We start from the raw sequence: 25,752 nt of genomic DNA, 5'->3' as shown, positions 1-25,752 counted from the left end.
AAGCCATCAATGATAATAGTGTGGAGTAGAGAATGGATTGTTCGCGCACTTCTTGTGACAGCAGCTTTTCCTTTGAGCACTTTTAGGTGTCTGCCGCATATCACTATCTTCACTGAAGAGAGCAGTAGGCTCTCTGGGGCAAGTTAATGACTAAGTACATCACCTACGTTGATGTCTCAAGATTATGTGAGCAATCCCATTGTATGATCATAAATCAGAGTATGATCCACAACCACTTCATGACTACTTGCTGCACCTAGCTTCACGGATTTGGTGACTGCTGTAATCGTTCTAAAGTTTTTGGTAACGGTTCCATGAAAACTAGAGGGCCAGTTGCTCACAAATGCACTGAACTGACTACTCTTTTAGCCCTTATTTCCCATTATAGCCCCACCTGCGTTCTTGGCTCATCGAATGCTATGTTTCTTACTTGCCCAAGGGTTTCTACTTCCCTTGCTCGGCTCCGTCCATTTTCTCTTTGTTGTTGTTCAGTCGTTCAGTTGTGTCCGACTCTTCGTGACCCCATGGACCATAGCACGCCAGGCCTTCCTATTCCTCCGCTCTCTCCCGGAGTGTGCTCAAGTTCATATTCATTGCATCGGTGATGCTATCTAGCCATCTCATCCTCTGTCGTCCCCTTCTCCTTTTGCCTTCAGTCTTTCCCAGCATCAGGGTCTTTTCCAAAGAGTTTTCTCTTCGCATTAGGTGGCCAAAATATTTGAGCTTCAGTTTCAGTATCTGTCCTTCCAATGAGCACTCAGGGTTGATTTCCTTTAGGATGGACTGATTTGACCTCCTTGCAGTCCAGGAGACTCGTAAGAGTCTTCTCCAGCACCACAGTTCGAAAGCATCAATTCTTCAGCGCTCAGCCTTCCTTATAGTCCAGCTCTCGCAGCCATACATTACTAATGGGAAAACCATAGCTTTGATTAGACAGACCTTTGTCGGCAAGGTGATGTCTCTGCTTCTTACTATGCTGTCTAGGTTTGCCATAGCTTTCCTCCCAAGGAGCAAGCGTCTTTTAATTTCATGGCTACAGTCACCGTCTGTGGTGATCTTGGAGCCCAAGAAAGTAAAATCTGTCACTGCTTCCATTTCTTCCCCTTCTATATGCCAGGAAGTGATGGGGCCAGATGCCATGATCTTCGTTTTTTTATGTTGAGTTTCAAACCAGCTTTTGCACTCTCCTCTTTCCCCCTCAACAAGAGGCTCTTTAGATCCTCTTCGCTTTCTGCCATTAGGGTGGTATCATCTGCATATCGGAGATTGTTGATAATTCTCCCAGCAATCTTAATTCCGACCTGTGATTCATCCAACCCGGCATTTCTCATGATGTACTCTGCATATAAGTTAAATAAGCAGGGTGACAATATGCAGCTTTGTCGTACTCCTTTCCCAATTTTGAACCACTCGGTTGTTCCATGTCTGGTTCTTACTGTTGCTTCTTGACTCTCGTACAGGTTTCTCAGGAGACAGGTAAGGTGGTCTGGTAATCCCATCTCTTTAAGAATTTGCCACACTTTGTTGTGATCCACACAATCAAAGGCTTTAGCGTAGTCAATGAAGCAGAAATAGACGTTTTTCTGGCATTCTCTTGCTTTCTCCATGATGCAGCGAATGTTGGCGATTTGATCTCTAGTTCCTCTGCCTCTTCGAAACCCAGCTTGTACTTCCGGTAGTTCTCGATTCGCATACTGCTGAAGCCTAGCTTGTAGGATTTTGAGCATCACCTTGCTGGCATGTGAAATGAGTGCAATTGTGCGGTAGTCTGAACACTCTTTGGCGTTGCCCTTCTTTGGAATTGGAATGTAAACTGACCTTTTCCAGTCTTGCGGCCATTGTTGAGTGTTCCAAATTTGTTGGCATATTGAATGCAGCACTTTAACAGCATCATCTTTTAGGATTTTAAATAGCTCAGCTGGAATACTGTCATCTCCACTAGCTTTGTTGTTAGTAATGCTTCCTAAGGCCCACTTGACTTCACTCTCGAAGATGTCCGGCTCAAGTTCAGTGACCGCACTATCATGGCTATCAGGGACATTCAGATCTTTCCGGTATAGTTCTTCTGTGTATTCTTTCCAACTCTTCTTAATCTCATCTGCATCTGTTTGGTCCCTGCCTTCTTTGTCCTTTATCATGCCCGTCTTTGCACAAAATGTTCCCTTGAGATCTCCGATTTTCTTGCAGAGATCTCTAGTCTTTCCCATTCTGTTGTTTTCCTCGATTTCTTTGCATTGTTCATTTAAGAAGGCCTTCTTGTCTCTCCTTGCTATTCTCTGGAACTCTGCATTCAGTTGGATACATCTTCCCCTTTCTCCCTTGCTTTCCGCTTCCCTTCTTTCGTCAGCTACTTGTAAAGCCTCGTCAGACAGCCACTTGGCTTTCTTGCATTTCTTTTTCTTTGGGATGGATTTCGTTGCTGCCTCCTGAACAATGTTACGGACCTCCGTCCATAGTTCCTCAGGCACTCTGTCTATCAGGTCTAATCCCTGAAATCTATTCCTCACCTCCACTGTATATTCATAAGGGATATGATTTAGGTCATATCTGAATGGTTTAGTGGTTTTCCCTACGTTCTTCAATTTAAGCCAAAATTTTGCAATAAGAAACTCATGATCTGAGCCACAGTCAGCTCCAGGTCTTGTTTTGACTGACTGTATACAGCTTCTCCATCTTTGGCTGCAAAGGACATAATCAATCTGATTTCGATATTGACCATCTGGTGATGTCCATGTGTAGAGTCGTCTCTTGTGCTGTTGGAAAAGAGTGTTTGCTATGATCAACATGTTCTCTTGGCAAAACTCTATTAGCTTTTGTCCTGCTTCATTTTGTACACCAAGGCCATGCCTGCCTGTTATCCCGGTGATTTCTTGACTTCCTACTTTAGCATTCCAATCCCCTATGATGAAGAGGACATCTTTTTTTGGTGTTAGCTCTAGGTGTTGTAGGTCTTCATAGAACCGATCAACCTCAGCTTCTTCGGCATCAGTGGTTGGGGCATAGACTTGAATTACTGTGATGTTGAATGGTTTGCCTTGGATTCGTACTGAGATCATTCTATCGTTTTTAAGATTGTACCCCAGTACTGCTTTTCCCACCCTTTTGTTGACTATGAGTGCTACTCCATTTCTTCTAAGGGATTCTTGCCCACAATAGTAGATATGATGGTCACCTGAATTAAATTCGCCCATGCCTGTCCATTTTAGTTTGCTGATTCCCAAGATGTCGATGTTCAATCTTGCCATCTCATGTTTGACCACCTCCAGCTTACCCTGATTCATTGATCTGACATTCCAGGTTCCTAAACAATATTATTCTTTACAGCATCAGATTTTCTTTTCACCACCAGACACATCCACAGCTGAGTGTCCTTTTGGTTTTGGCCCAGCCGCTTCACTCTTTCTGGCGCTACTTGGAAATATCCTCTGCTCTTCCCCAGTAGTATATTGGACACCTTCCGACCTGAGGGGCTCATCTTCCGGCGTCATCTCTTTTAGCCTTGTGCTACATTCCATGGGGTTTTCTTGGCAAGAATCCTGGAGTGGGTTGCCATTTCCTTCTCCAGTGGACCACATTTTGTCAGAACTCTCGGCCATGACCTGTCTGTCTTGGGTGGCCCTGCACGGCATAGCTTATGGCTTCACTGAGTTACGCAAGCCCCTTCACCACAACAAGGCAGTGATCCATGAAGGGGATAGCCATTTTCTCTAGCTGCTCCCTATTCCTGGAATTCTCTTCCAGAGAATTTGTGGATGGTTGCTTCAATTACTGTTTTTAAATCTCAGCTAAAAAAAATTCTCTTCTCTAAAGCTTTTGGAACCTAGTTTAGATTTTATTCACTGTTCGCTAATGTTAATTATTTTTGTAGTATTTCCTGTGCCCATTTGGTGCATTCCCTTCCCTTTGGTTTTATTTTGTGATTTTATTAAAATGCATGCCTTTGGGACAGGAATTTGTTGTTTTATTCTGTACAGTGCCATGTGCATTGATGACGCTATATAAGTAAATAATAATACTCCCAACAGCCATTGCATCATGCACATATAATGAGCAATCGTTCAGAATTTGGCCACGGCTATGTTTATCATTCACTGGGTGACTGCTGTCATCAAGTGGATTGACACACATTGTTAAACAACCCCAGACATTCATGCAATCTGCACAGTCAGCCTTGATACATGGATCAGCCTCTTCCTTGTGATAGGTTTCAATATTCCCTTCCTTCACATCTTCCAGAACTTTTAAAATCTGACCAAAAATGTTTTGTGACAGAATCCAAACAGCCAGTCTTTGGTTTCAGAGTGAATCTAATTATGCCTCCGGGGCCATGACCACAGTACATGTATGTTGGCTTGATAAACTGATCAGTCCCATTCCAAATACCTTTCTTGTGCCTGACTATGTGTTCATCCGCCATGAACTCTATAAATAGCTCTCGATCAAGTTTTTGCATAGTTTTCAAGGAGTAGGACTTATACCATGCATAGGTAACATGCCCTGCAGCAAAAAAATATGACAGCATTGACTCTACTGGATATAAAAATATAATTTATAAGAACAATCATCAAAATTATATAAGAACAGTGTAAAAACCTTATATGTGAAATGTAACATTGTGATATTTTCTGAAGGTTAAAGAGTGGCACTCTTTAAACCTTGGGTTTAAATGTAATATTAAAATCAAGGCTTAAAATCAAGGTTTAAATGTAATATTGTGAAATTTCCCCATGGTTTACAGAGTGGCACTCTTCGGATTCAGATTCAGCTCCTCAAAATCATATCAGAACAGTCAAAAAACCGCTATATATGATGAAAAGAAAGGTTCAGCCTCCTCTCCCCTGGACTATCTGGGCCTGTTCGTACATCACAACACTGTGGGTTAATTGCCATGGCTTGTCATCTCATGCAAACGGAGGTGGCAGGGGCTGTTTGTGGCTTAGACAACCTTCAAATAACCCTCAAACAAGTCATGGGCCTAACCCTCAAACAACCCCAGCCACCCAGGTTTGCACAATTCAAGCTGAGTGCCCACAGGCGCTCGGCGTGACAAAACAGCCCCGCAGGTAAATCAAGTCACAGTGGGCTAACATGTCCTGCGAACCAGGTCACTGTGAAACTGGGCAAGGTGATGGTGGTGTATTTAGAACATTATACTAATAGACTGACCTCATTCACACTTAATGCTAACCCATTATTTAACCCATGGTTAGTTGTCCTACCCAGGGCATGTCTGGCAGATAATCCAACAAACCATTTTCTTAATCCCTGGGTTGTTTGTTTCCTTCCTCCTTCACCCACTCCCTCCCAGTAACCAAAATGCTCTTGCACCGCTGTAGTACTGGCATTTAGAGCAGCTGTGGTTTTTTTTTACCATTCTTGCCTGCCACCACTGTAGCCTGGTGAAACAATATATGGTTTTGGGTTCAAACTTAAAGACAACGTATGGTTTTTAAAAAAAACATTGTTCACAATCCAACAACAAACCATGGGTTCTCTTTCTGGGTTGCTCATGGTTAACAAACCATAGCTTGTTAGCACAGCTGGGTTTGCACTTCACGACAACCCAGAATTCAACAATCCATGGGTTAGTATTATGTACGAACCAGGAACTATTTTAAGAGATGAAGCAAAGCAGTAACCTTGCCAGCCTTAGGCTTTTTCCAAAGCAAGTTAAAAATTACACAGTAAACTTGAAAGAACATCCTTTTAATTTTTAAAAAAGCCATTGATAGAAGACCAAATATGTGATTCTTATTCATATAGGAGACCTTTCTCAAGCCCTTGTCAAGTTATAAATTACCGAAACATACTATAAAATGGTGTTCTATTTGTATGCCAAGTAGAGCCATGCAAAATACTTAACGCAAACAATTATCAATTCCTACTTCTTGAATGCTGCCGTTCCCTTCTTATATTAAAAGCCTTTTGGTATTTGAGGAGATGAGACAATGTTGTGTTCACACAATTGTTAATGCTCATTCATGCAAATGAAGGTGTTTGCCGTTTCTAAAAGGCAGCATGAAGTTGTTCAGAAAACAGAATGGACAAAATGCCCCATGCTGAGCTTTTTTGGAACTTTATATGAAAACATTAAAAGTCTGCATTATGCTATTCCTCTACTTTAGGTTCTCTAATCCTATACATATCAACTTACAATGAACTCAATGGGACTTGCTCCTAGGCAAGTTAGTATAGGATTGCAACCTAACAGTATTTAAAGGGGGAGTAAGATGCCTTTGTAAACACATCAGTGGCATTAGGTTTTTAATTTTTTCCCATTTTTTAATATTACTTTCAGATTCCACCCCCTCAAAATGTAATTGTTGTCATTTATAGTCCACAGCAATTGAGTTGTAACTCGCATTACTAAACACAAAGCAGTTCCCACCACTCTCATATTTGTTCAACTTAAAAAGCTAGCTATGTACTTGAATATTCCTGGCCACAAATGTTTCAGACGGAAAGAGGTGTGTCATCTAAAGAATGGCTAACAGTGACAATGGCAAGGTGAAATCCTGACCACTGCAATAAGACTTTCCCTATTTGCATTATAGCAAAAACTACTGATTTATTTTCTTGTTTGTCCTGCAACATGACAGCTAGGAAACTGACTCTGGTGTTTGTTTAAAAAGGTCAAGGGATCAAGCTGCTGGATTTTATGTAAGATTCCGCATCATCCAGCCTGCAATGCAATAGCAGAGTAAGGAGTTGCCAGGATTTGAAGGGCTGACACAAAAACAGAAAACTTGTGGTGCTTACTTCTAGCTGGCACAGTGCTAACTCCTGGATTTCCCTTCCAATTTATTTCTATTGTTGAACTGTCACTGCTACACCCCCACTCAAGATTTTTCTTGGTTAACTTCAGTCAGCAACTGAAAGTTCTACCCTATTACTACAGTTGAAGAAATTAGTGTGTGTGTTTTTAAAATGAGACATGTAGTTTTGCTTACCTTCCCAGTCATCCCAAAACTTGGAAGACAGACTTTCACACCCTGGCAGGCCAAAAAAGGTTTCAGTATGATGTTATTCTCCAATTTGGAACTGTTTGTGTAAGTACCAGATGTTGTTTAAAATTAGCTTTACAGCATAAACAGATCATATTATTTTCCGTTTTTATTTCATTCCAAATTATAACAAATAGTATTCCAAACTGAGAAAATGTTCCATTTTGTTTTTACATATTAAAACATATCCAACCTTCCATACAGGCCATGTAACTTTTCACTGAAAAATTACCAGCAACAAACAAAACGTTAACAAACAAAAGTTGCAGTACAAAATATTCCATCTTCAGGAATGTTCACATTCTCCTCTTCTGTGTACTTATATACAGAACTGGGGGGGGGGGGGGAGAGGGAGAGAGAGAGAGAGGAGAGACGATTAGGATGCGTTACAAAAATATAGTAGCATACAATAGATGAAAGACAGATACCAGCTGTGGTCCATAAACAGTTTACTGCCAGAATTACTGGTTGGATCCAAAACTAGTTTTTGGTTCATGGAAAGGCTATTTTACACTTTGCACTAGAATGCTATGTGAGAAAAGTTCAGCTAATTCCAACGATGATGATCTACTAGCACAACCTCTTACATAAGAACTGCTATAGAATCTATTATAGCTTCATAGGATTTTTTATTTTTTTTTAGTATTTATACAACAGTGGTAGTGGCTATTTTCCTTCTCTTTACAGTTTTAAGGTATTTTTCTTTGTAGGTTCATGAAAATGCAAAATTTTAGTTGGACAAACTCAATCCTGTAATACACAGAATGTACGATCCAGCAAACGTTAAGCATTGTTAAGGCCTACAGATTAGAATGCAAAGATTTAAACATGTGCTTCTCTCCCACTGAAATCAAGTGCTTAAGTTTGGCTGGATCATTCCTGCGGTGTTTTGCTTCGCTAACTTTAAGTGTGTGATGGTATACTTAAAAAATTAATCTCAATAAGATGAGCCATCATGCCAGCTGAGAGGGCCCCACCACCACCAACTGTCACTGTTGAGGCAATCAGAGGGAGAGGAACCAATAGCCCTTCCACTGTGCCCATGACCTGCTGAACTTTGCAACTAAGAATATAGTGTCAGAGTTTGTTTTTTTCTGCCTCGCTCCCAATCCCCTTTCCTTTTGTGTCATGCCTTTCAAAATGTAATCCTGCAGGCAAGGTTACATTATTTCTTATCTTTGTAGCCACCTTGGGAGCCTTTTTGGCTAAAGGATGGGATGATATAAATAAAATAAATGTTGGAGAAGCTCCTTTCCGCTAGACTTCTCCAGTAGTTACACATGTTTCTGAACTGTAAGCTTTTTTATTTGTCTAAAATACTTAAATACATATGCATATGGATGTTTCCACCACCACACTCCAACTACCTTCTCCTACCATCCTGCTAAAATAAATGGAAGTTGCACTGTGCAAAGATTAGGAAGACAGCCTAGTCTTTCTACTGACCTGCAGTTCTCTAACTTTGAAAAAACTGGTACAAACTCTAAGAACACCCTTGCAAAGCTAACGAAAAATGTAGCTGATTAAAACAACAACATAGAGAGAGGAGAGGAGGGAGAAGCAGAGCTTCACTCTGCTTTCCAATACCAGGAACAAGTCCTGAAATGTAAAGTAAAAACAAGACAAAATAACACCGCCTATGTGCAGAGCGTTTATCTCACCACAGTGAAGGAAGTCAGCCAGCACCAGCAAAAGTATGAGCGAGAAAAGTAGTTGCCTAATTTTATTTTTCACATGTTATTTATTCAAAAGGTTTTGAGGAACATGTCAAAGTCCAATCTCTTCTGGTTAAGCATAGTTACCATTGTTTCCTCTGATGAAAGCATCCCCGTATTTATTCTTCAGCTGTCCATTTACATACTCCTCTGTCTGTTCCAGAGCTATATTCATGTATCCATCCAAGCAAGCCAGCACACCTAGAATAACACAAGACCACTCAAATGACAGAACTATTTTGTCTTAACTAAATACTGTATTAAAACTGCATAGATGTGCATCATTACAAAAAATGACTAGACAAGATGAAATGCACAGTTTAGTGAGAATGCAGGTTGGTTATCGTACAGCAATTGCCCCATCCATCCATCCATCCATCCATCCATCCAATAAAGCGATTAAGGGCACAATCCTATGCATGTTTAGACAGAAAAAAGTCTAAACATGCATAGGTTTATGCCGTAAGTCACTATCTATCATGTGGCATATAGAATCTAAAACCACTGTAGTAGAACTCCTTGTCACAAGATCAATAGCGTCATCTCTGAAAGTTGGAAATGCTATTCTTTCGTTTATGGATTATGTCAAGTCTACTATATCTTAACATTCTGCAATAAATGGTCGTGAATTTGAATGGACATAGGCATACCATGTTTGACTGGATAACAGGAAAAGGCAACAAAGTATTTTGTCTCAATTATAACTGAAATGGAACAGTTACATTCACACTGTAACATAGATACTGGCAAAAATTAATCTAAATTATGAAGTTATCTAAAGAGTTAATTAGCAAAGAGCCAACTTGTGTCAAAAGAGTGCATAGCATGAAAGACAGCTACTTAGTTTTAATTTAAGAATGTAAGTGAGGTATGATTAGGATTAAGAGGAAGGGTGGTGGGAGTTGGCAATCAATTCTAATACAAAGTAGTATAAATCTCATGTTTTTGTATGTTTTTATTAATGTTATCTAAGATGACTAATAGCTGTAGACACTCATAAAATATTTTAAAAGCCATGTCCTGCTAATGGATTTACATTTCTTACACCATGATCCCAAGTATTTATCTAGGTCCTACTGATCTCAAAGGGTCTCACTTCCAAGTAAAAATGCTAAGAATCAGGGTACGGGGGTTGGATCCAGATTTAACCATGTTTTGAGTAGACCCACTGAAATCAATGGGACTTATATTAGTTATAACTTATTTGCCCTATTGATTTCAACAGGTTGATTCTAACCATGGATTAAGTCTGGATCCAAACCATAGTGTTTAAAGCTAGAAAACCAGGATGGAAAAGCTTTAGTCTTAAAAACTATACTTAATGCAAGTTTGACCATTGTTAAAGTAACAGTATAAATTTTTCTAAGTACTTTTGCTCCCAATAGCCACACCATAACATCACATCATACTAGCACTTAAAGTGGCCCTTATGATTGCATCATAAACACTGAAGGACCGCCTACACGCATATGAATGTGCCCAGGCACTAAGATCAGCCTGCATGGCCTCATATCTGTGGACCTCGCTCCCTTAAGACATAAATTTGGCTCCTTCACTCTTTTCTTTTAGGCAGGAATTGAAGACATTTTTAAATTTAAATACACCTTTAGTTAAAGAGGCTAGGCTGGATTTAAAATGTTACTGCTCTGGGTTTAAATTGTTTTTAAAAGTTATTGTTGGGATTGCTTGTTTGAAGTGTTTTATACTGCTCTCTCAGTTTTAAAATATCAGACATTTATGTTACTTTAAAGACACAATCCTATGAATGTTTAGACAGAAAGAAGTCCCACAACTCCCAGCATTCTCCTGCCAGCCAGAACGATGGGAGCTGTAGGAACTTTTTCTATCTAAACATGCACAGGATTGCACCCTAAAATGCTTTTATGACGGCCATATGCTTTCCCATACCTTGAGAAAACTATGTTTTGAAAGGCAACACAGAAACCCTTGAAATAAAAAATAAGCTGATTCAGTTGTTTACCACCTGACATCAGACCTAAATTCAGAGCATATATGTATGCAGTGCAGCTTCAATCAAAACCAATCAGGTTTCTAAATTAATGGATTTACATACGGAATGGACCTATTATTTTAGACAAATACTTCCAAAAGATTAAGGTCTTTAGTGCCTTTTAAGAACGCCCTTGCCATGTCAGACACAGTACATTGATACTTAAAATACTTTCAGTTCACTTGTTTCAATGGGCAAACAAGGACATGAAGCTGACAGTCATGGCCCAGATTGGAGTTCATTGGTATCCTTGTCCTGTCTGCCTCTGTTGTACCTTTTAAACACATTTTGTTTTAATTTCAGGTGATTAACAGGAAATGGTGGCAAACTGGAACAAAACTCCCTTGACTTTGTGAAGCATGATACTGGCATACGTTCCTTACCAAAGAAGAGTGGTAATTGCTATGTCCTAGTAACCTACAGACATTGGGCAGGTTCGTCCATAATGCTAAGTCACCCTGGAGGATAAGCCACTGTGGGTTGGTTGTTCGCTTACGAACCCATGTTACTCTTGACAGAGGATCGGGCAAGCGGTGGTGCAGCTTGATTCCCCCTCAGTCCTCCAGCCCACACTCCACAAGTATCCCAGTGTCCTTTACAGCACAACCCACCTCATCTCCTCATCACAATCCCCTCCCCACTCCAATCGCTACCAATTCTCAGAGCACTTACTTCATTTGCCACCTTTAAAAACAAAATTTGTTGCCTCAGAATTGCATACATGGGGTTGCTGGTTTTTTATATGGAGGGAACGGACACTGCTCTTGCAATTACTTCACTTTAGCAGATTTGTGCAAATCTCCCTGACAGTTTTTAAAAAAAACCTTAGAAGGCGGTTGCATGGGATGGAGTGAATGGGGCCCCATTTGGGGGAGTGCACAAGTACTGCTGGTGCCCCATTTCCTTCGTGCCGTTCAGCCTCCAAGGTTTTGTTTAACTCTTGGGAATATCTGCACAAATTTAAGGGTTGGGAAATAAATGGAGAGGAAATCTGCAAAATTTGCAGTAGCTATTCTAAAGAAGAGCCGTGAAAAGGAGGTGGGAAGCCAATAACTTCCATTTCTGGACAAGCTGGAGACTCAGGGAAGTGTTGATAAGGTGGAGAACATTGACAAGTGCCTGCTGAACACTTAAAAGCAAGAGGATTACATTGCCAAGTAGTAGATACTGTGTCCCCCACCCCCCTTGGTGCACCTACTTCTTTTACATCCCCCCCGCCTTTTTGGTACTTCTGAATTGTGCTAATTGGTCCCTCCTTTCACTATTATTTCTCCCCCAGTCCTTCACAACTGTGCATAAGCTAGCCTATATGCAGTCTTGCCTTGTCAATTTCCTTGTATGTTACTTACTCCACATCAACTGAAACAGACAAGGAAGTTGACCAGACAAGACTACACATATGGGCAGCTGAATCTACACTTTTGTGCACTTGCAAAAGACTGACCAAAAAAATTTTTTTTTAAGCAACCCCATTTGCACAGTTCTGAGGCACTTTAAGGAGGCGAATGACTGATGGTCCTTACAAGGTGGTGTTTCGGCATCAGTGGAGGGGCAGTCACTGGCGAGGGAGGTTTGAGGCAGCATGGGTGGGTGTGATTGGGAACAGCAGCAGGGATTTTTGCCACCCTTGTCAAGTTGGGCTGCATGCCCAATTGCTGCAACCCACAATAGATTGGCTCTGCTGGGTTCGGACAACATGTCAACCCAAGAACAAGCCATGGGTTGTCAGGGTGGCTTGTCGCCCCAAAATAAGCCACCTTGTGAGAAGCGGTCTGAATTCAGATGACATGACAACTCACCATGGCTAGTTACACATGATGGGTTGTCATGTCATGCAAACCCAGTCACTATATCTAGAGGTCCAAATGTAAATGGGTATTTTAACCATCAATATATAACTACAGGCCTCTACATAACAGTGACAGGCCTGTGAGATACAGGATCTACAGACAACCTGTCTGTGCTCTTTATTTTGACTGAGTCATACAACAGAGGCATAAGTATGGGGGGAAAAGATTAGACATTTTGACAAAGAGTAGGGAATAGGATAAGGAGAAATTCATAGTTTTAGTTGAGCCGTTTCCTGCATATTTGAACTCCACTTCCTGCTTCTGTTGTCAAAATTCCGCTGCACAGTTTAGGATGCCTTCTCAAGACCACCATCGTGCATGAATTAATGTGTAACATGTTTAACGTATCCTTGAGTCAAAAGTGTTTATTACTGCAAGGAATGTTGGGGACCACAACAGCATCCAAATCCAGTTTTTAATCAGGATTAGATAGATGCACCCATGCAACTCACTCAGATTTACTTCTCTGTCCCTCAATCATTCCTTGGAAAAGAGAAACAAATCCAACCCATTTAGAGTATTACAAGATAATGTATGGGATAAACATTGTGAATAAATCCTAGCTGTGTGCCTATGTACTACAATGGCACACGGCTAAGATTTGTTCACAATGTTTACCTACAATTGAGTCTCACTGTGTTCAGTGAGTCATACTCCCAGGCAAGTATGCATAGGATTGCACCCGAAGCTGCTTTTGGCCTGTTTTCTTTTACTGAACAAGGTAGATGGGACTGGAACATTCAAAACAGATCATAATTCTCTGTTTCTATATAGTACACAGGGAGTAAGACCTGCTGAACATAGTGAGACTCAATTTTAAGTAAGACAGCATAAGACAGCATATGCTATTGTAGCAAGAATGTAAATCAGGAAGTAACTAACAATCTTCATACTCTTCCTTTCAAAAATTGTTCCCCTGCAGCCAAGATAACCTTGCCTAAGTATTGGAGATCTAGACAAATCCCAAGACAATTAAAATATCCCAGACCTTAGTCAGCTATGTTCATAAACAAATGAATGTATTATGTTCATATCTGTCAAGGCAAAAGCATATATCTGCCATTATAGGATATGTTGCAAACTTTTTGTATTTTTGGAACGGATTAAGATACAATTATTCATGACCATTTTTATTTTTGTAAGCTGTCTATAATGGTATAAGTGAAATGGTGTATTTCCCCCCTTTCACTGAAATAAAAAAGTTTAGAAACGCCATAAACTTTTACCCTTTGATCTGTGCTTGTCAAACATTAAATGGTCTTCTTCCAAAAACAATCTCTGGCATGGCAATGGGCCTTCTTTGATATGCAAGGAAGACCTCCTTCCAGAAGGGAAATGCAATCTAAAGTTCCCTGTTAGCTCTAAAATCCTATTAAAAGGAGTGAGCTAGTGCAGGAAATTAATTAGATCTAATTCCTGGGAAATGTAAATATTTAATTTATACTGGACACTTTCAGAAAGAAGTTCTAGGACTGGTTAGAGATGATATCTTCAAACTCTCACCTGGTCATTGTCTTTAAATACTTTGGTTCTCTAAACTTCTGGTTTCATGCTATTTAAGGAAGTCCTAAATTTGATCATCTCAGGCTTACAGTTCAAATGAACAATTCAGGAAGTTTGGCTGGGTTGGCAAAAGGTTCCCAGATTCAGAGACCGAGTTAATCTCACATTTACTACTCCTACCCTTGTTTAAGTAACCCATCATCCCAGAGTGATAAAGAACCTCCAAGAACAAGCCAGGCCACATCACATGAATTATATAACTTTCTTTCTCTCTAATTGAAAGATCACATAATATATCAAGGTGACTGAAGGATGAAATGGGAAGAACTTGGGAAGAACTTGAGAAGAACTCTTAAAGGCAGCCTAAAAATAATTTTAAATAAATAATAAACATACCTCGATAATCAACTCCAGAATTTAACTTTACAACAACTGGTCTTCCTATGATTTGTTTCAAGAAATCACTTGGGGTTTGTTTCCGTAGGCTCATTTTGAAAGACCTTGGAAGCTAAAGGCAGAAGCAGAAATAGGTAAATGGCTTAAATGCAGAACTCAAAAACGGTTCACAAGCAAATGCTCAACAGAGACAGTGTGGTGGCTCTCAAAAGTGTTCACTAAGGGAATTAATATCAAAGAGGATAAAACAAGAAATCTTTTTCTGAAGAGAGACTTTAAAACTGCATTTCTACAGTCATATGAAACTACCCTCAACTACGTACACTTTGATATTCTTGGTAAAAAACTTTGTACATGATTATCTAAGATCTATTCATCACACACAACTTGAAAACATTCAAAGTAGTCAGACATGGCTTTTGTTTTCTATATGTAGCTATGCTGCAGAAGAATTTCATAGTATTGTGGAATCAGATAGCTTTAACAAGCTAGATATGAATGTATATGTAAATAGCACACAAGTACAGTCATCCCATGCCACCAGCAATTCAGAGCTTTCATTATTTTAAGGCAGTAGCTTAGAGCGATGGACTGTCTGTCACTCCCAAAATACATGGAGTGATATTGGGAGGGATGCAGCACATCTAATTTGTTAGATGTGTTTTTAATCAAAACAGTAGATAATTATTGGGTTTCTTCAATATTTAGGTAGAGCATTGTAAATAATTCATACACGTGGCCCCAGGAGCCCCAACAAACACCTGATGCAGCCCATGGGGCTGAAAAGTACCCCTGTTCTGGGGGAAGACTGATTTACAATGTAATCCTATATATATCTACTCAGAAGTAAGCCCCACTGAGTTAAGCGGGACTTAATCCCAGGTATGGGCATACAGGATTGGAGCCTTAGGGCGCAATTCTATCGAGATAGGCGGCACCTCCGAACTCAGAGGTGACTGCCTTGCCAAAGCAGGGCAGGAGAAGCCTGGAGATCATTCCCTCCATGCTTCTCCTGCCCTGCCTTTTCCGCTAGACAGCCGACTGTGGCTGTCTAGCCACAGGAGCACGGAGTGGGGAAGGAGGCTGCTGTATGACACATTGGATGTGTTGTACAGGCAGCTACAGTCTCCCCGCCCCGGAACACCCCCAGCCACCCCCCTTTCCGGCCCCTCTTGCAAGTGGGAAGGATGGGGCTGCTCCGCGCTGCCTCCAAGGCAGCACAGAAGTGGGGGGAGGTCGGTTTTCCAGGAACCAACCTTGAAGTGGGGGCTCTGAGGTCAGTCCCCAGAAAACAGCATAACCTATGGCCGTCTAGCCACTGTCTAGCGGCCATAGGATTGCTCCCTCCATATTTTAGAAGCTTACCTGAAACAACTGATTTTACTGGGACTTGTCCTATAGTAAATAACTTTAGGGTTGCACCTTAATGGCATATCAGCATAAGATGAGGTATGAACATTTTGTTCATTTAAATAAAACACAGAATAAACTGCCTCTAAAAAGCTGTTTTAAGATTTTTTAAGTAGCGGTATTATCTGCTATTATTCTTATTTTCCTTTTAATCAGCCTTCCCCATGCGCTTCCCCCTGGATTTTCTCCTTTTACCCTGCAAGTTCTCTCTCTCATAGGATGCACACAGCACTCACTTAACCCCTGGTCTGGTCCTTTACTTCACTCTTGCCCATTTCTCTACTTTCCTGTCCTGACATAAGCAACAAGACAGTGACTAGGTCACAGATGACTGAACAACATACAACATCTGAGACACAAGACTTATGCATACACACAGGCACAGGTCAGCCCCTAACTGAAACGGTTTTCAAAAGACCAAGTTCAAAGGACCCAGAACAGCCAGAAGCAGTATTATTGCAATAGTCTTATCTTCAGCAGGCCTGAAAGTTACAGAGGACACAAGAAGTACAGTGTAGAGCAGCTTTCCCCAACCTAATGCCATTCAGCTGTATTAAGACTACAACTCCCAAAAAAACCCAGCCAGCTATGCTAGCTGGGAGATTCTGGGGGTTGTACTCCAACATATGTGGAGGGCACCAGGTTGGATAAGGCTGGTGTAGAAGTATCCTACTAAACAGCAGAGCACACTGTGTCTACCAAGGTAGAATCCTCCCCAGAAACGCCGGGCACAAATCCATTGACAACACTCAAGATTCTAAAGACCACAAGCAGAGACTAGAAAGGATACCTAGGGAAAAAGCCAAAGCCACCCCAGCTTAACATTTGGCATTCACAGAACTACTTTTTCAAGATATCCACACAGATCAAAGACATCAGAATTGACTATCCACGTAACATTTCCTCAAAGCACCCAGCAGAGATATTTGCAGCCTAATTCAGGATCTAAATACACTTACCAGGGAGCAAGTCCCTAAGAACTCAATTGGATTTACTTCTGAGCAGACATGCTTAGGATTGCACTATTATTTGGGCAGCCAATTCTAATGGACTATTATACAGCCCCACCTCACCACCGTCACCTTATTTCATATACTTTATTCTGAGTATGTTAATTACACCTGCTTTAAAATGTTTAAAAGCCATATGTGATGCGATGGTTAGTGCTGCTCATGTCTGGAGAGACCAGGCTTCAAATCCTCACTCAGCCAAGAAGTTCTCTTGGTAACTTTGGCCTGGTCACCATCTCACAGCCTAAACTACCGCACAGGGTTGTTGTGCGGATAAAATTGGAAGGTGAACTAGAACTTGTATGCCAACCTGAGCCCCTCAGGAGGAAGGGCTGGATGAAAATGCAGTTAAATGAATAAGACGTTGTTGTTGTTGTTCAGTCGTTCAGTCGTGTCCGACTCTTCGTGACCCCATGGACCATAGCACGCCAGGCCTTCCTGTCCTGCGCTCTCTCCCGGAGTGTGCTCAAATTCATATTCATTGCATCGGTGATGCTATCTAGCCATCTCATCCTCTGTCGTCCCCTTCTCCTTTTGCCTTCAGTCCTTCCCAGCATCAGGGTCTTTTCCAGAGAGTTTTCTCTTCGCATTAGGTGGCCAAAATATTTCAGCTTCACCTTCAGTATCTGTCCTTCCAATGAGCACTCAGGGTTGATTTCCTTTAGGATGGACTGATTTGACCTCCTTGCAGTCCAGGGGACTCGTAAGAGTCTTCTCCAGCACCACAGTTCGAAAGCATCGATTCTTCGGCGCTCAGCCTTCCTTATAGTCCAGCTCTCACAGCCATACATTCCTACTGGGAAAACCATAGCTTTGATTAGACGGACCTTTGTCGGCAAGGTGATGTCTCTGCTTCTTACTATGCTGTCTAGGTTTGACATAGCTTTCCTCCCAAGGAGCAAGCGTCTTTTAATTTCATGGCTACAGTCACCGTCTGCGGTGATCTTGGAGCCCAAGTAAGTAAAATCTGTCACTGCTTCCATTTCTTCCCCTTCTATATGCCAGGAAGTGATGGGGCCAGATGCCATGATCTTCATTTTTTTAATGTTGAGTTTCAAACCAGCTTTTGCACTCTCCTCTTTCACCCTCAACAAGAGGCTCTTTAGATCCTCTTCACTTTCTGCCATTAGGGTGGTATCGTCTGCATATCAGAGGTTGTTGATAATTCTCCCAGCAATCTTAATTTTTATCTTTGCTGTTTTAAATCTGTATTTTAAACTCCTGTACTGCTGCTAGGTTTTATTGTGGTTGTATTGTTATATTGTGGTTTTAATGTTCTATATATTTTAAATTGTTTTATTGTGTGTTGTTTGGTTTTAGTTTCTGTGAACCGCCCAGAGAGCTTCGGCTATTGGGCGGTATAGAAATGAAATAAATAAAAAAATAAATAAATTCCGACCTGTGATTCATCCAACCCGGCATTTCTCATGATGTACTCTGCATATAAGTTAAATAAGCAGGGTGACAATATGCAGCTTTGTCGTAGTCCTTTCCCAATTTTGAACCACTCGGTTGCTCCATGTCTGGTTCTTACTATTGCTTCTTGACCCTCGCACAGGTTTCTCAGGAGACAGATAAGGTGGTCTGGTACTCCCATCTCTTTCAGAATTTGCCACAGTTTGTTGTGATCCACACAATCAAAGGCTTTAGCGTAGTCAATGAAGCAGAAATAGACGTTTTTCTGGAATTCTCTTGCTTTCTCCATGATCCAGCGAACGTTGGAGATTTGATCTCTAGTTTCTCTGCCTCTTCGAAACCCAGCTTGTACTTCCGGTAGTTCTCGGTTCACATACTGCTGAAGCCTAGCTTGTAGGATTTTGAGCATCACCTTGCTGGCATGTGAAATGAGCGCAATTGTACGGTAGTTTGAACACTCTTTGGCGTTGCCCTTCTTTGGAATTGGAATGTAAACTGACCTTTTCCAGTCTTGTGGCCACTGTTGAGTGTTCCAGATTTGTTGGCATATTGAATGCAGCACTTTAACAGCATCATCTTTTAGGATTTTAAATAGCTCAGCTGGAATACTGTCATCTCCGCTAGCTTTGTTGTTAGTAATGCTTCCTAAGGCCCACTTGACTTCACTCTCTAGGATGCCCGGCTCAAGTTCAGTGACCGCACTATCATGGCTATCAGGGACATTCAGATCTTTACTGTATAGTTCTTCTGTGTATTCTTGCCACCTCTTCTTAATCTCATCTGCTTCTGTTAGGTCCCTGCCTTCTTTGTCCTTTATCATGCCCGTCTTTGCACAAAACGTTCCCTTGAGAGCTCCAATTTTCTTGAAGAGATCTCTAGTCTTTCCCATTCTGTTGTTTTCCTCTTTGCATTGTTCATTTAAGAAGGCCTTCTTGTCTCTCCTTGCTATTCTCTGGAACTCTGCATTCAGTTGGATATATCTCCCCCTTTCTCCCTTGCTTTTCGCTTCCCTTCTTTCTTCAGCTACTTGTAAAGCCTCATCAGACAGCCACTTTGCTTTCTTGCATTTCTTTTTCTTTGGGATGGATTTCGTTGCTGCCTCCTGAACAATGTAACGGACCTCCGTCCATAGTTCCTCAGGCACTCTGTCTATCAGGCCTAATCCCTTAAATCTATTCCTCACCTCCACTGTATATTCATCAGGGATATGATTTAGGTCATACCTGAATGGTTTAGTGGTTTTCCCTACGTTCTTCAATTTTAGCTGAAATTTTGCAACAAGAAGTTCATGATCTGAGCCACAGTCAGCTCCAGGTCTTGTTTTGACTGACTGTATAGAGCGTCTCCATCTTTGGCTGCAAAGGACATAATCAATCTGGTTTCGATATTGACCATCTGGTGATGTCCATGTGTAGAGTCGCCTCTTGTGCTGTTGGAAAAGAGTGTTTGCTATGATCAGCATGTTCTCTTGGCAAAACTCTATTAGCTTTTGTCCTGCTGCATTTTGTGCACCAAGGCCATGCCTGCCTGTTATCCCCGTGATTTCTTAACTTCCTACTTTAGCATTCCAATCCCCTATGATGAAGAGGACATCTTTTTTTGGTGTTAGTTCTAGAAGATGTTGTAGGTCTTCATAGAACCGATCAACCTCAGCTTCTTCGGCATCAGTGGTTGGGGCATAGACCTGAATTACTGTGATGTTGAATGGTTTGCCTTGGATTCGTACTGAGATCATTCTATCGTTTTTGAGATTGTACCCCAGTACTGCTTTTCCCACCCTTTTGTTGACTATGAGTGCTACTCCATTTCTTCTAAGGGATTCTTGCCCACAGTAGTAGATATGATGGTCACCTGAATTAAATTCGCCCATGCCTGTCCATTTTAGTTCGCTGATTCCCAAGATGACGATGTTCAATCTTGCCATCTCATGTTTGACCACCTCCAGCTTACCCTGATTCATTGATCTGACATTCCAGGTTCCTAAACAATATTGTTCTTTACAGCATCGGATTTTCTTTTCACCACCAGACACATCCACAGCTGAGTGTCCTTTCGGCTTTGGCCCAGCCGCTTCACTCTTTCTGGCGCTACTTGGAAATACCCTCTGCTCTTCCTCAGTAGCATATTGGACACCTTCCGACCTGAGGGTTTCATCTTCCGGCGTCATCTCTTTTAGCCTTGTGATACGTTCCATGGGGTTTTCTTGGCAAGAATCCTGGAGTGGGTTGCCATTTCCTTCTCCAGTGGACCACATTTTGTCAGAACTCTCTGCCATGACCTGTCCGTCTTGGGTGGCCCTGCACGGCATAGCTTATGGCTTCACTGAGTTACGCAAGCCCCTTCGCCACAACAAGGCAGTGATCCATGAGAAGAAGACATACTCCTGTCTAATACTTCAGTGCACACTCCGGGAGAGAGCGGAGGACAGGAAGGCCTGGCGTGCTATGGTCCATGGGGTCACGAAGAGTCGGACTCGACTTAACGACTGAACAACAAAATACTTCAGTGTTGACAATACTAGGCCAGATGGACCAATGGTCTGACTCAGTATAAGGCAGCCTCCCGTGTTCCTTATTTATTTCCTATGTGTGCATCGAGTTAGGTCACGGCAGGCATCTGAATGGATCTCTCACATTGTTTTTATAAGTTTGTGTAGACTGCCTTGAAATGCTGGATGAAGGAGCCGTTTATAAATTCTTTAAAATAATAAATAAATGAACCCTCTCCGTTATCACTGATCAACATGAGCAGTTTCCGGGGGTAAACCATTATGCGGCAGCAGTCTTTGAAGGCTGCTCGGGCGCGCGTTGCAGGGAATGAACGACCGGGGGACGGAGGGAAAGAGCTGGAGCAGCCACCATGCGGCGGCCGGAGGCCTAGGCTGCAGCGGCGGCCGCTTGCCGCGTTAACTTAGACGGCTGGGCAGCGAACGAGGAGACGCGGAGAGAAAAGCCGTCCCCTTCCAACGGCCACTGCCGGGAAGGGCTCGCCCTGAGGGAGGCCGCGCCTAGAACCTTCCGCAAGGGCCGCGCGCGCCCCCACCAACCGCCGCCGCCCCCACCAACCGCCGCTGCTCTCGAGTTCTACGCTTGCCCGCCCCCAGGCACTCACCCGCGCCTCTTCGCGTTAGTTAACTAGCTTGGGCGGTCTCACGGACGAACAATGACGGGCTGCTGACCTCGCCAATCAACGCTTTTCGGCTTTACGTCGTAGCTACGGTGGCCGGATGTGGCCAAACCGCTGCGCCTCTAGTTGTTGAAGCAAGGTGGCGTTTTCTTCCCTTGAGGCTGCCATCTCCGAAGTCCTCCCTTACTACGGAGTAAGTTCCGTTGAACTCCTTGGGGCTTGCTTCCGAGTAAACAGGCGTGTAGAGGATTGGGCCGCACGAGTCTTTTGGGAAAGCCCCGCGCTGGCCCCGCAGAAAGAAGGAAACAAGAACATAAGAAGCGGTTGGTTGGTTGTATAGTGAAATGGATTAGGGCGCAGTCCTATGCATGTTTAGGCAGAAAAAAAGCCCTACTTCTCCCAGAGTTCTGGCTAGAGAATGCTGGGAGATGTAAGACTTTTATTTTGTCTAAACATGCATAGGATTGCGCCCTTAATTATGTATGTGCATTAAAAGGAGCCGATCTGGACTATAAGGAAGGCTGAGCGCGGAAGAATTGATGCTTTCGAACTGTGGTGCTGGAGAAGACTCTTACGAGTCCCCTGGACTGCAAGGAGGTCAAATCAGTCCATCCTAAAGGAGATCAACCCTGAGTGCTCATCGGAAGGACAGATCCTGAAGCTGAAGCTCAAATATTTTGGCCACCTAATGCGAAGAGAAAAGTCACTGGAAAAGACCCTGATGCTGGGAAAGACTGAAGGCAAAAGGAGAAGGGGACGGCAGAGGATGAGATGGCTAGATAGCATCACGGATGCAATGAATATGAACTTGAGCACGCTCCGGGAGAGAGCGCAGGACAGGAAGGCCTGGCGTGCTATGGTCCATGGGGTCACAAAGAGTCGGACACGACTTAACTGAACAACAACAACAAAGGGCGCAATCCAACGCAAGGCAGGAGAGGTGGGGGGGCATCATTCCCCCCACGCCTTTCCTGCCTTGCTATTTTTCGCTAGACAGCTGTTTTCGGCTGTCTAGCGGCGGGGGGACCAACTGGGAGAGGAAGCTGCCGTAGGACACATTGGATGTGTTGTTCCCGCTGCGCCACTCTCCCCAACCCTGGAATGCCTCCAGCCCCTCCCCTTCTCTCTCATTCTGCACTCCTCTTCTGAGCGTGGAGGGTGGGGCTGCTCCACACTGCCTTGGAGGCAGCATGGACAAGGCAGGCAGGTGGTTTTCCAGGAACCGACTTTGGAGCGCAGGCTCCGAGGTCGGTTCTCGGAAATGAGCATATCCTACGGCCCTCTAGACAGTGTCTAGTGGCCATAGGATTGCTCCCTAAAGTAGTGAGCTGAGCCTTTGTTTTGAAACCAGGACGCTGCTGCTGTCAGCTCAGAACGTTCCCCAGTATAATGGTGAAATAACTGAAATAAATACTTGATATGACATTGTATACTGCTTTGATGGCTGAAAGCGAGGAGGAGCTGAGGAACCTTATGACAAAGGTGAAAGAAGAAAGTGCAAAAGCTGAGTTGCAGTTACACCTAAAAAAAAACAAGATTATGGCAACCAGCTTGATTGATAACTGGCAAATAGAAGGAGAAAATGTGGAGGCAGTGACAGACTTTGTCTTTCTAGGCGCAAAAATTACTGCAGACGCTGACTGCAGCCAGGAAATCAGAAGACGTTTACTTCTTGGGAGGACAGCAATGACAGATCTTGATAAAATAGTGAAGAGCAGAGACATCACACTGACAAAGGTCCGCATAGTTAAAGCAATGGTATTCCCTGTAGTAAGCTATGGCTGCAAGAGCTGGACCATAAGGAAGGCTGAGCAAAGGAAGATAGATGCTTTTGAAGTGTGGTGCTGGAGGAAAATTCTGAGAGTGCCTTGGACTGCAAGAAGATCAAACCAGTCCATACTCCAGGAAATCAAGCCAGACTGCTCACTTGAGGGAATGATATTAAAGGCAAAACTAAAGTACTTTGGCCACATAATGAGAAGACAGGATACCTTGGAGAAGATGCTGATGCTAAGGAAAGTGGAAGGCAAAAGGAAGAGGGGCCAACCAAGGGCAAGATGGATGGATGATATTCTGGAGGTGACGGACTCGACCTTGGGGGAGCTGGGGGTGGTGACGGCCGACAGGAAGCTCTGGCGTGGGCTGGTCCATGAAGTCACGAAGAGTCGGAAGTGACTGAACGAATAAACAACAACATGACATTGCATACTGTAATAAAACGCCTCCTGTTTCTGAGTTGTCAGGATGCAAGTTGTAGTTAGGGCAGCGGAATGCTCTAGCTCTTTCATTGGCCAGAGTCTTAAGTCAAAGTATGTATTTGATTTGTATCCCACCTTTCCACCAAAAACTGGCTCTCAGAATGGCTGACAATAGACCAAGATTTTTTTAAAAAGTAAAACAATAATAAAATAAATAATAATTAAAAAAACAATAACAGAAACAGCACCAAACCAATTTTTAAAAAAATCTTCAGCAACAGGCCAATTTATATGCCAAAGGCCTGCCTGAATAAAAATGCCTTAATCACCTGTTCAGAAATCCCATTGTCCCTAAACATGTCACAAACATTCTAAGGATTCCTGCAGTGTTTCTTTCTTAGCTAATATGCAGACCGCAACACAATCCTATAGCACAGACAGTGGTGTAGTGGAGCCAGGGCTCACAGGGACACCGTGCCTGCCCCTTTTGATTAACCAAGACATCATCTGCCACCCCCTCAGAATTCCCTGATCCGTCTGAGCTTAGCTGCAATTCTCATAGTAACGGGAAGGAAATAAATTTTCCCAACAACAATATATTGGCTTGGTCTTCAAGGAGCTATTAAGAGCCATTAGCTTTACAAAAGACTTGCTAGTAGGGGAGATAACAATCACTAGAATTGGTATGTTGATATTGATCTGCACAGCTACCTGTATTTTTGGACTCTCCTTGGGGGCATGACTATGGGGACCTTCACTTTGCATGCCCCTACTTCAGAATTTACCACTACACCACTGTGTACACATGTTTATTCAGAAGCAGAGCTGGCCTTACCAGTAGGTTTTGAGTGTCATGAAAGGGCATGGTATTTTATGTATTTAATTTATTGTTGTTACATTTTTACTATGGGGTGGGAGAGGGAGCTACTGATAAGATGTTCTGCCTCAGGTCAGGTGCCAAAATAACTTGGCTGGCCTTGGATACTCTGCACCTTGAAACAGGGGAGGGGGGCATGGCTGCTTTGGCTGTTTTGCCTCAGGTGCAAAATGTCTTGGGCCAGCTCTGCCCAGAAGGAAACCCTTAATAAGTGTGCTTCAGATTGTAGCCTTCTGCTCAAGAACCAGTGTACCAGAGTGAGTAACTTGCAGATTGCTACTAGGGTTGCTAACTTCTGAAATAAAACATTCTGTTATTGGGCAGGGTCTGGGGGCAGAGCCCAGAGAATGTCCAAGGATGGAAACAAAGGTAGAACCTAGTAGCTCTTTGCAGGCCCAGGAATGCAAGCCTGTGTACTTTTAAACACTGTATTGCTTCCGGCGCCTCCTGAAAACAGTTGTATTCCAGGACCAGCCACAGTTTTTATTAGCATTCTGATTTTAATAATTTTATAATAATTTATAATAATTTTAATATGGTGTTTTAACTTTTTAAACCTTTTCCTATTGTACCTCTCATGTTCACCACTCTGGAATATGTTTTACATGGGGAGCGGTATACAAACATAAATAAATAAGGGAGCAATCCTATCCGGATCGACGGTCGCCTCTGACCCCAGGGGCGACCGCCTATCCAGTGCAGGGTGGGAGGAGTGGTGAGGAGCGGATCTCCTCCTTGCTTCCCCTGCCCTGCTTTCACAGCTAGACAGACGATTTTGGCTGTACAGCCATGGGACCTCAGAGCACGGGAAGTGGTGGCTGGACGACACATAGGAAGTGTCGTACCAGCATTTCCGACCTCCCTGCCCCGGCCCACCCCCAGGAACGCCCTGTTTTCCCCGCTCTGCACTGCTCTTACAAGCGCGGGACGTGGGGCTAATCCACACTGCCTACAAGGTGGCACGGGAGGAGGTGGAGGTCGGTTCTCCAGGAACCAACCAATCCTATGGCCGTCTAGTCACTGACTAGCGGCCATAGGATTGTGCCCTAAATAAATATGCTAGGGGGAGGCTCAAGGAAATGCCCTGGCCCTTGCTTTTCTAGCAATCTGGCAGAGCTTTTTTTTTTCCTGGTCATTTGCAACTCTCAACAAATTCTCATTTGTCTTGTGACCAGAAAATTTAGGGAGCACCAAAGGGAAACACCATGGCCACAAAGAGGGACAGTGCAAGTTTTC

The 25,752-nt window shown here is 42.9% G+C and overlaps 1 protein-coding gene across 4 annotated transcripts; it reads right to left on the bottom strand.

Moving 5' to 3' along the window:
- Positions 1-7,095: 7,095 nt before the first annotated feature.
- LSM6 (LSM6 homolog, U6 small nuclear RNA and mRNA degradation associated) lies at positions 7,096-21,466 on the bottom strand. Of its 4 annotated transcripts, none has more exons than XM_084856211.1 (4): positions 19,539-21,466; positions 14,480-14,591; positions 8,807-8,920; positions 7,096-7,335 (listed from the first exon to the last, which is right to left on the bottom strand). In XM_084856211.1, exons 2-4 carry the CDS (start codon positions 14,571-14,573, stop codon positions 7,301-7,303), a joined length of 243 nt encoding a protein of 80 aa, XP_084712337.1. In that variant the 5' UTR covers positions 14,574-14,591; positions 19,539-21,466; the 3' UTR covers positions 7,096-7,300. The 4 variants fall into 4 exon arrangements, with proteins under 4 accessions (XP_084712337.1, XP_084712339.1, XP_084712338.1 ...); XM_084856213.1 differs by having other exon boundaries at positions 21,427-21,466; XM_084856212.1 differs by lacking the exon at positions 19,539-21,466 and adding an exon at positions 16,849-18,773.
- Between the last annotated feature and the right edge of the window lie 4,286 nt (positions 21,467-25,752).

This window comes from Heloderma suspectum, chromosome 5, assembly GCF_057233095.1.
Source record: "Heloderma suspectum isolate Gila_16-S chromosome 5, 16-S_ref, whole genome shotgun sequence".
Lineage (NCBI taxonomy): Eukaryota > Metazoa > Chordata > Lepidosauria > Squamata > Helodermatidae > Heloderma > Heloderma suspectum.
The sequence above is the reverse complement of the archived record's forward strand: the minus strand, read 5'-3'. Positions and strand labels throughout refer to the sequence as shown.

What these genes read in the sequence shown, in the direction of transcription:
- LSM6 (XM_084856211.1), bottom strand. Translation starts at nt 14,573, where the DNA reads ATGAGCCTACGGAAACAAACCCCAAGTGATTTCTTGAAACAAATCATA. An exon ending in TTCTGGAGTTGATTATCGAG is followed by an intron (nt 8,921 to 14,479) that starts GTATGTTTATTA and finishes GTGTTATTCTAG; the next exon opens with GTGTGCTGGCTTGCTTGGAT. An exon ending in TTTCATCAGAGGAAACAATG is followed by an intron (nt 7,336 to 8,806) that starts GTAACTATGCTT and finishes CCCCCCCCCCAG; the next exon opens with TTCTGTATATAAGTACACAG.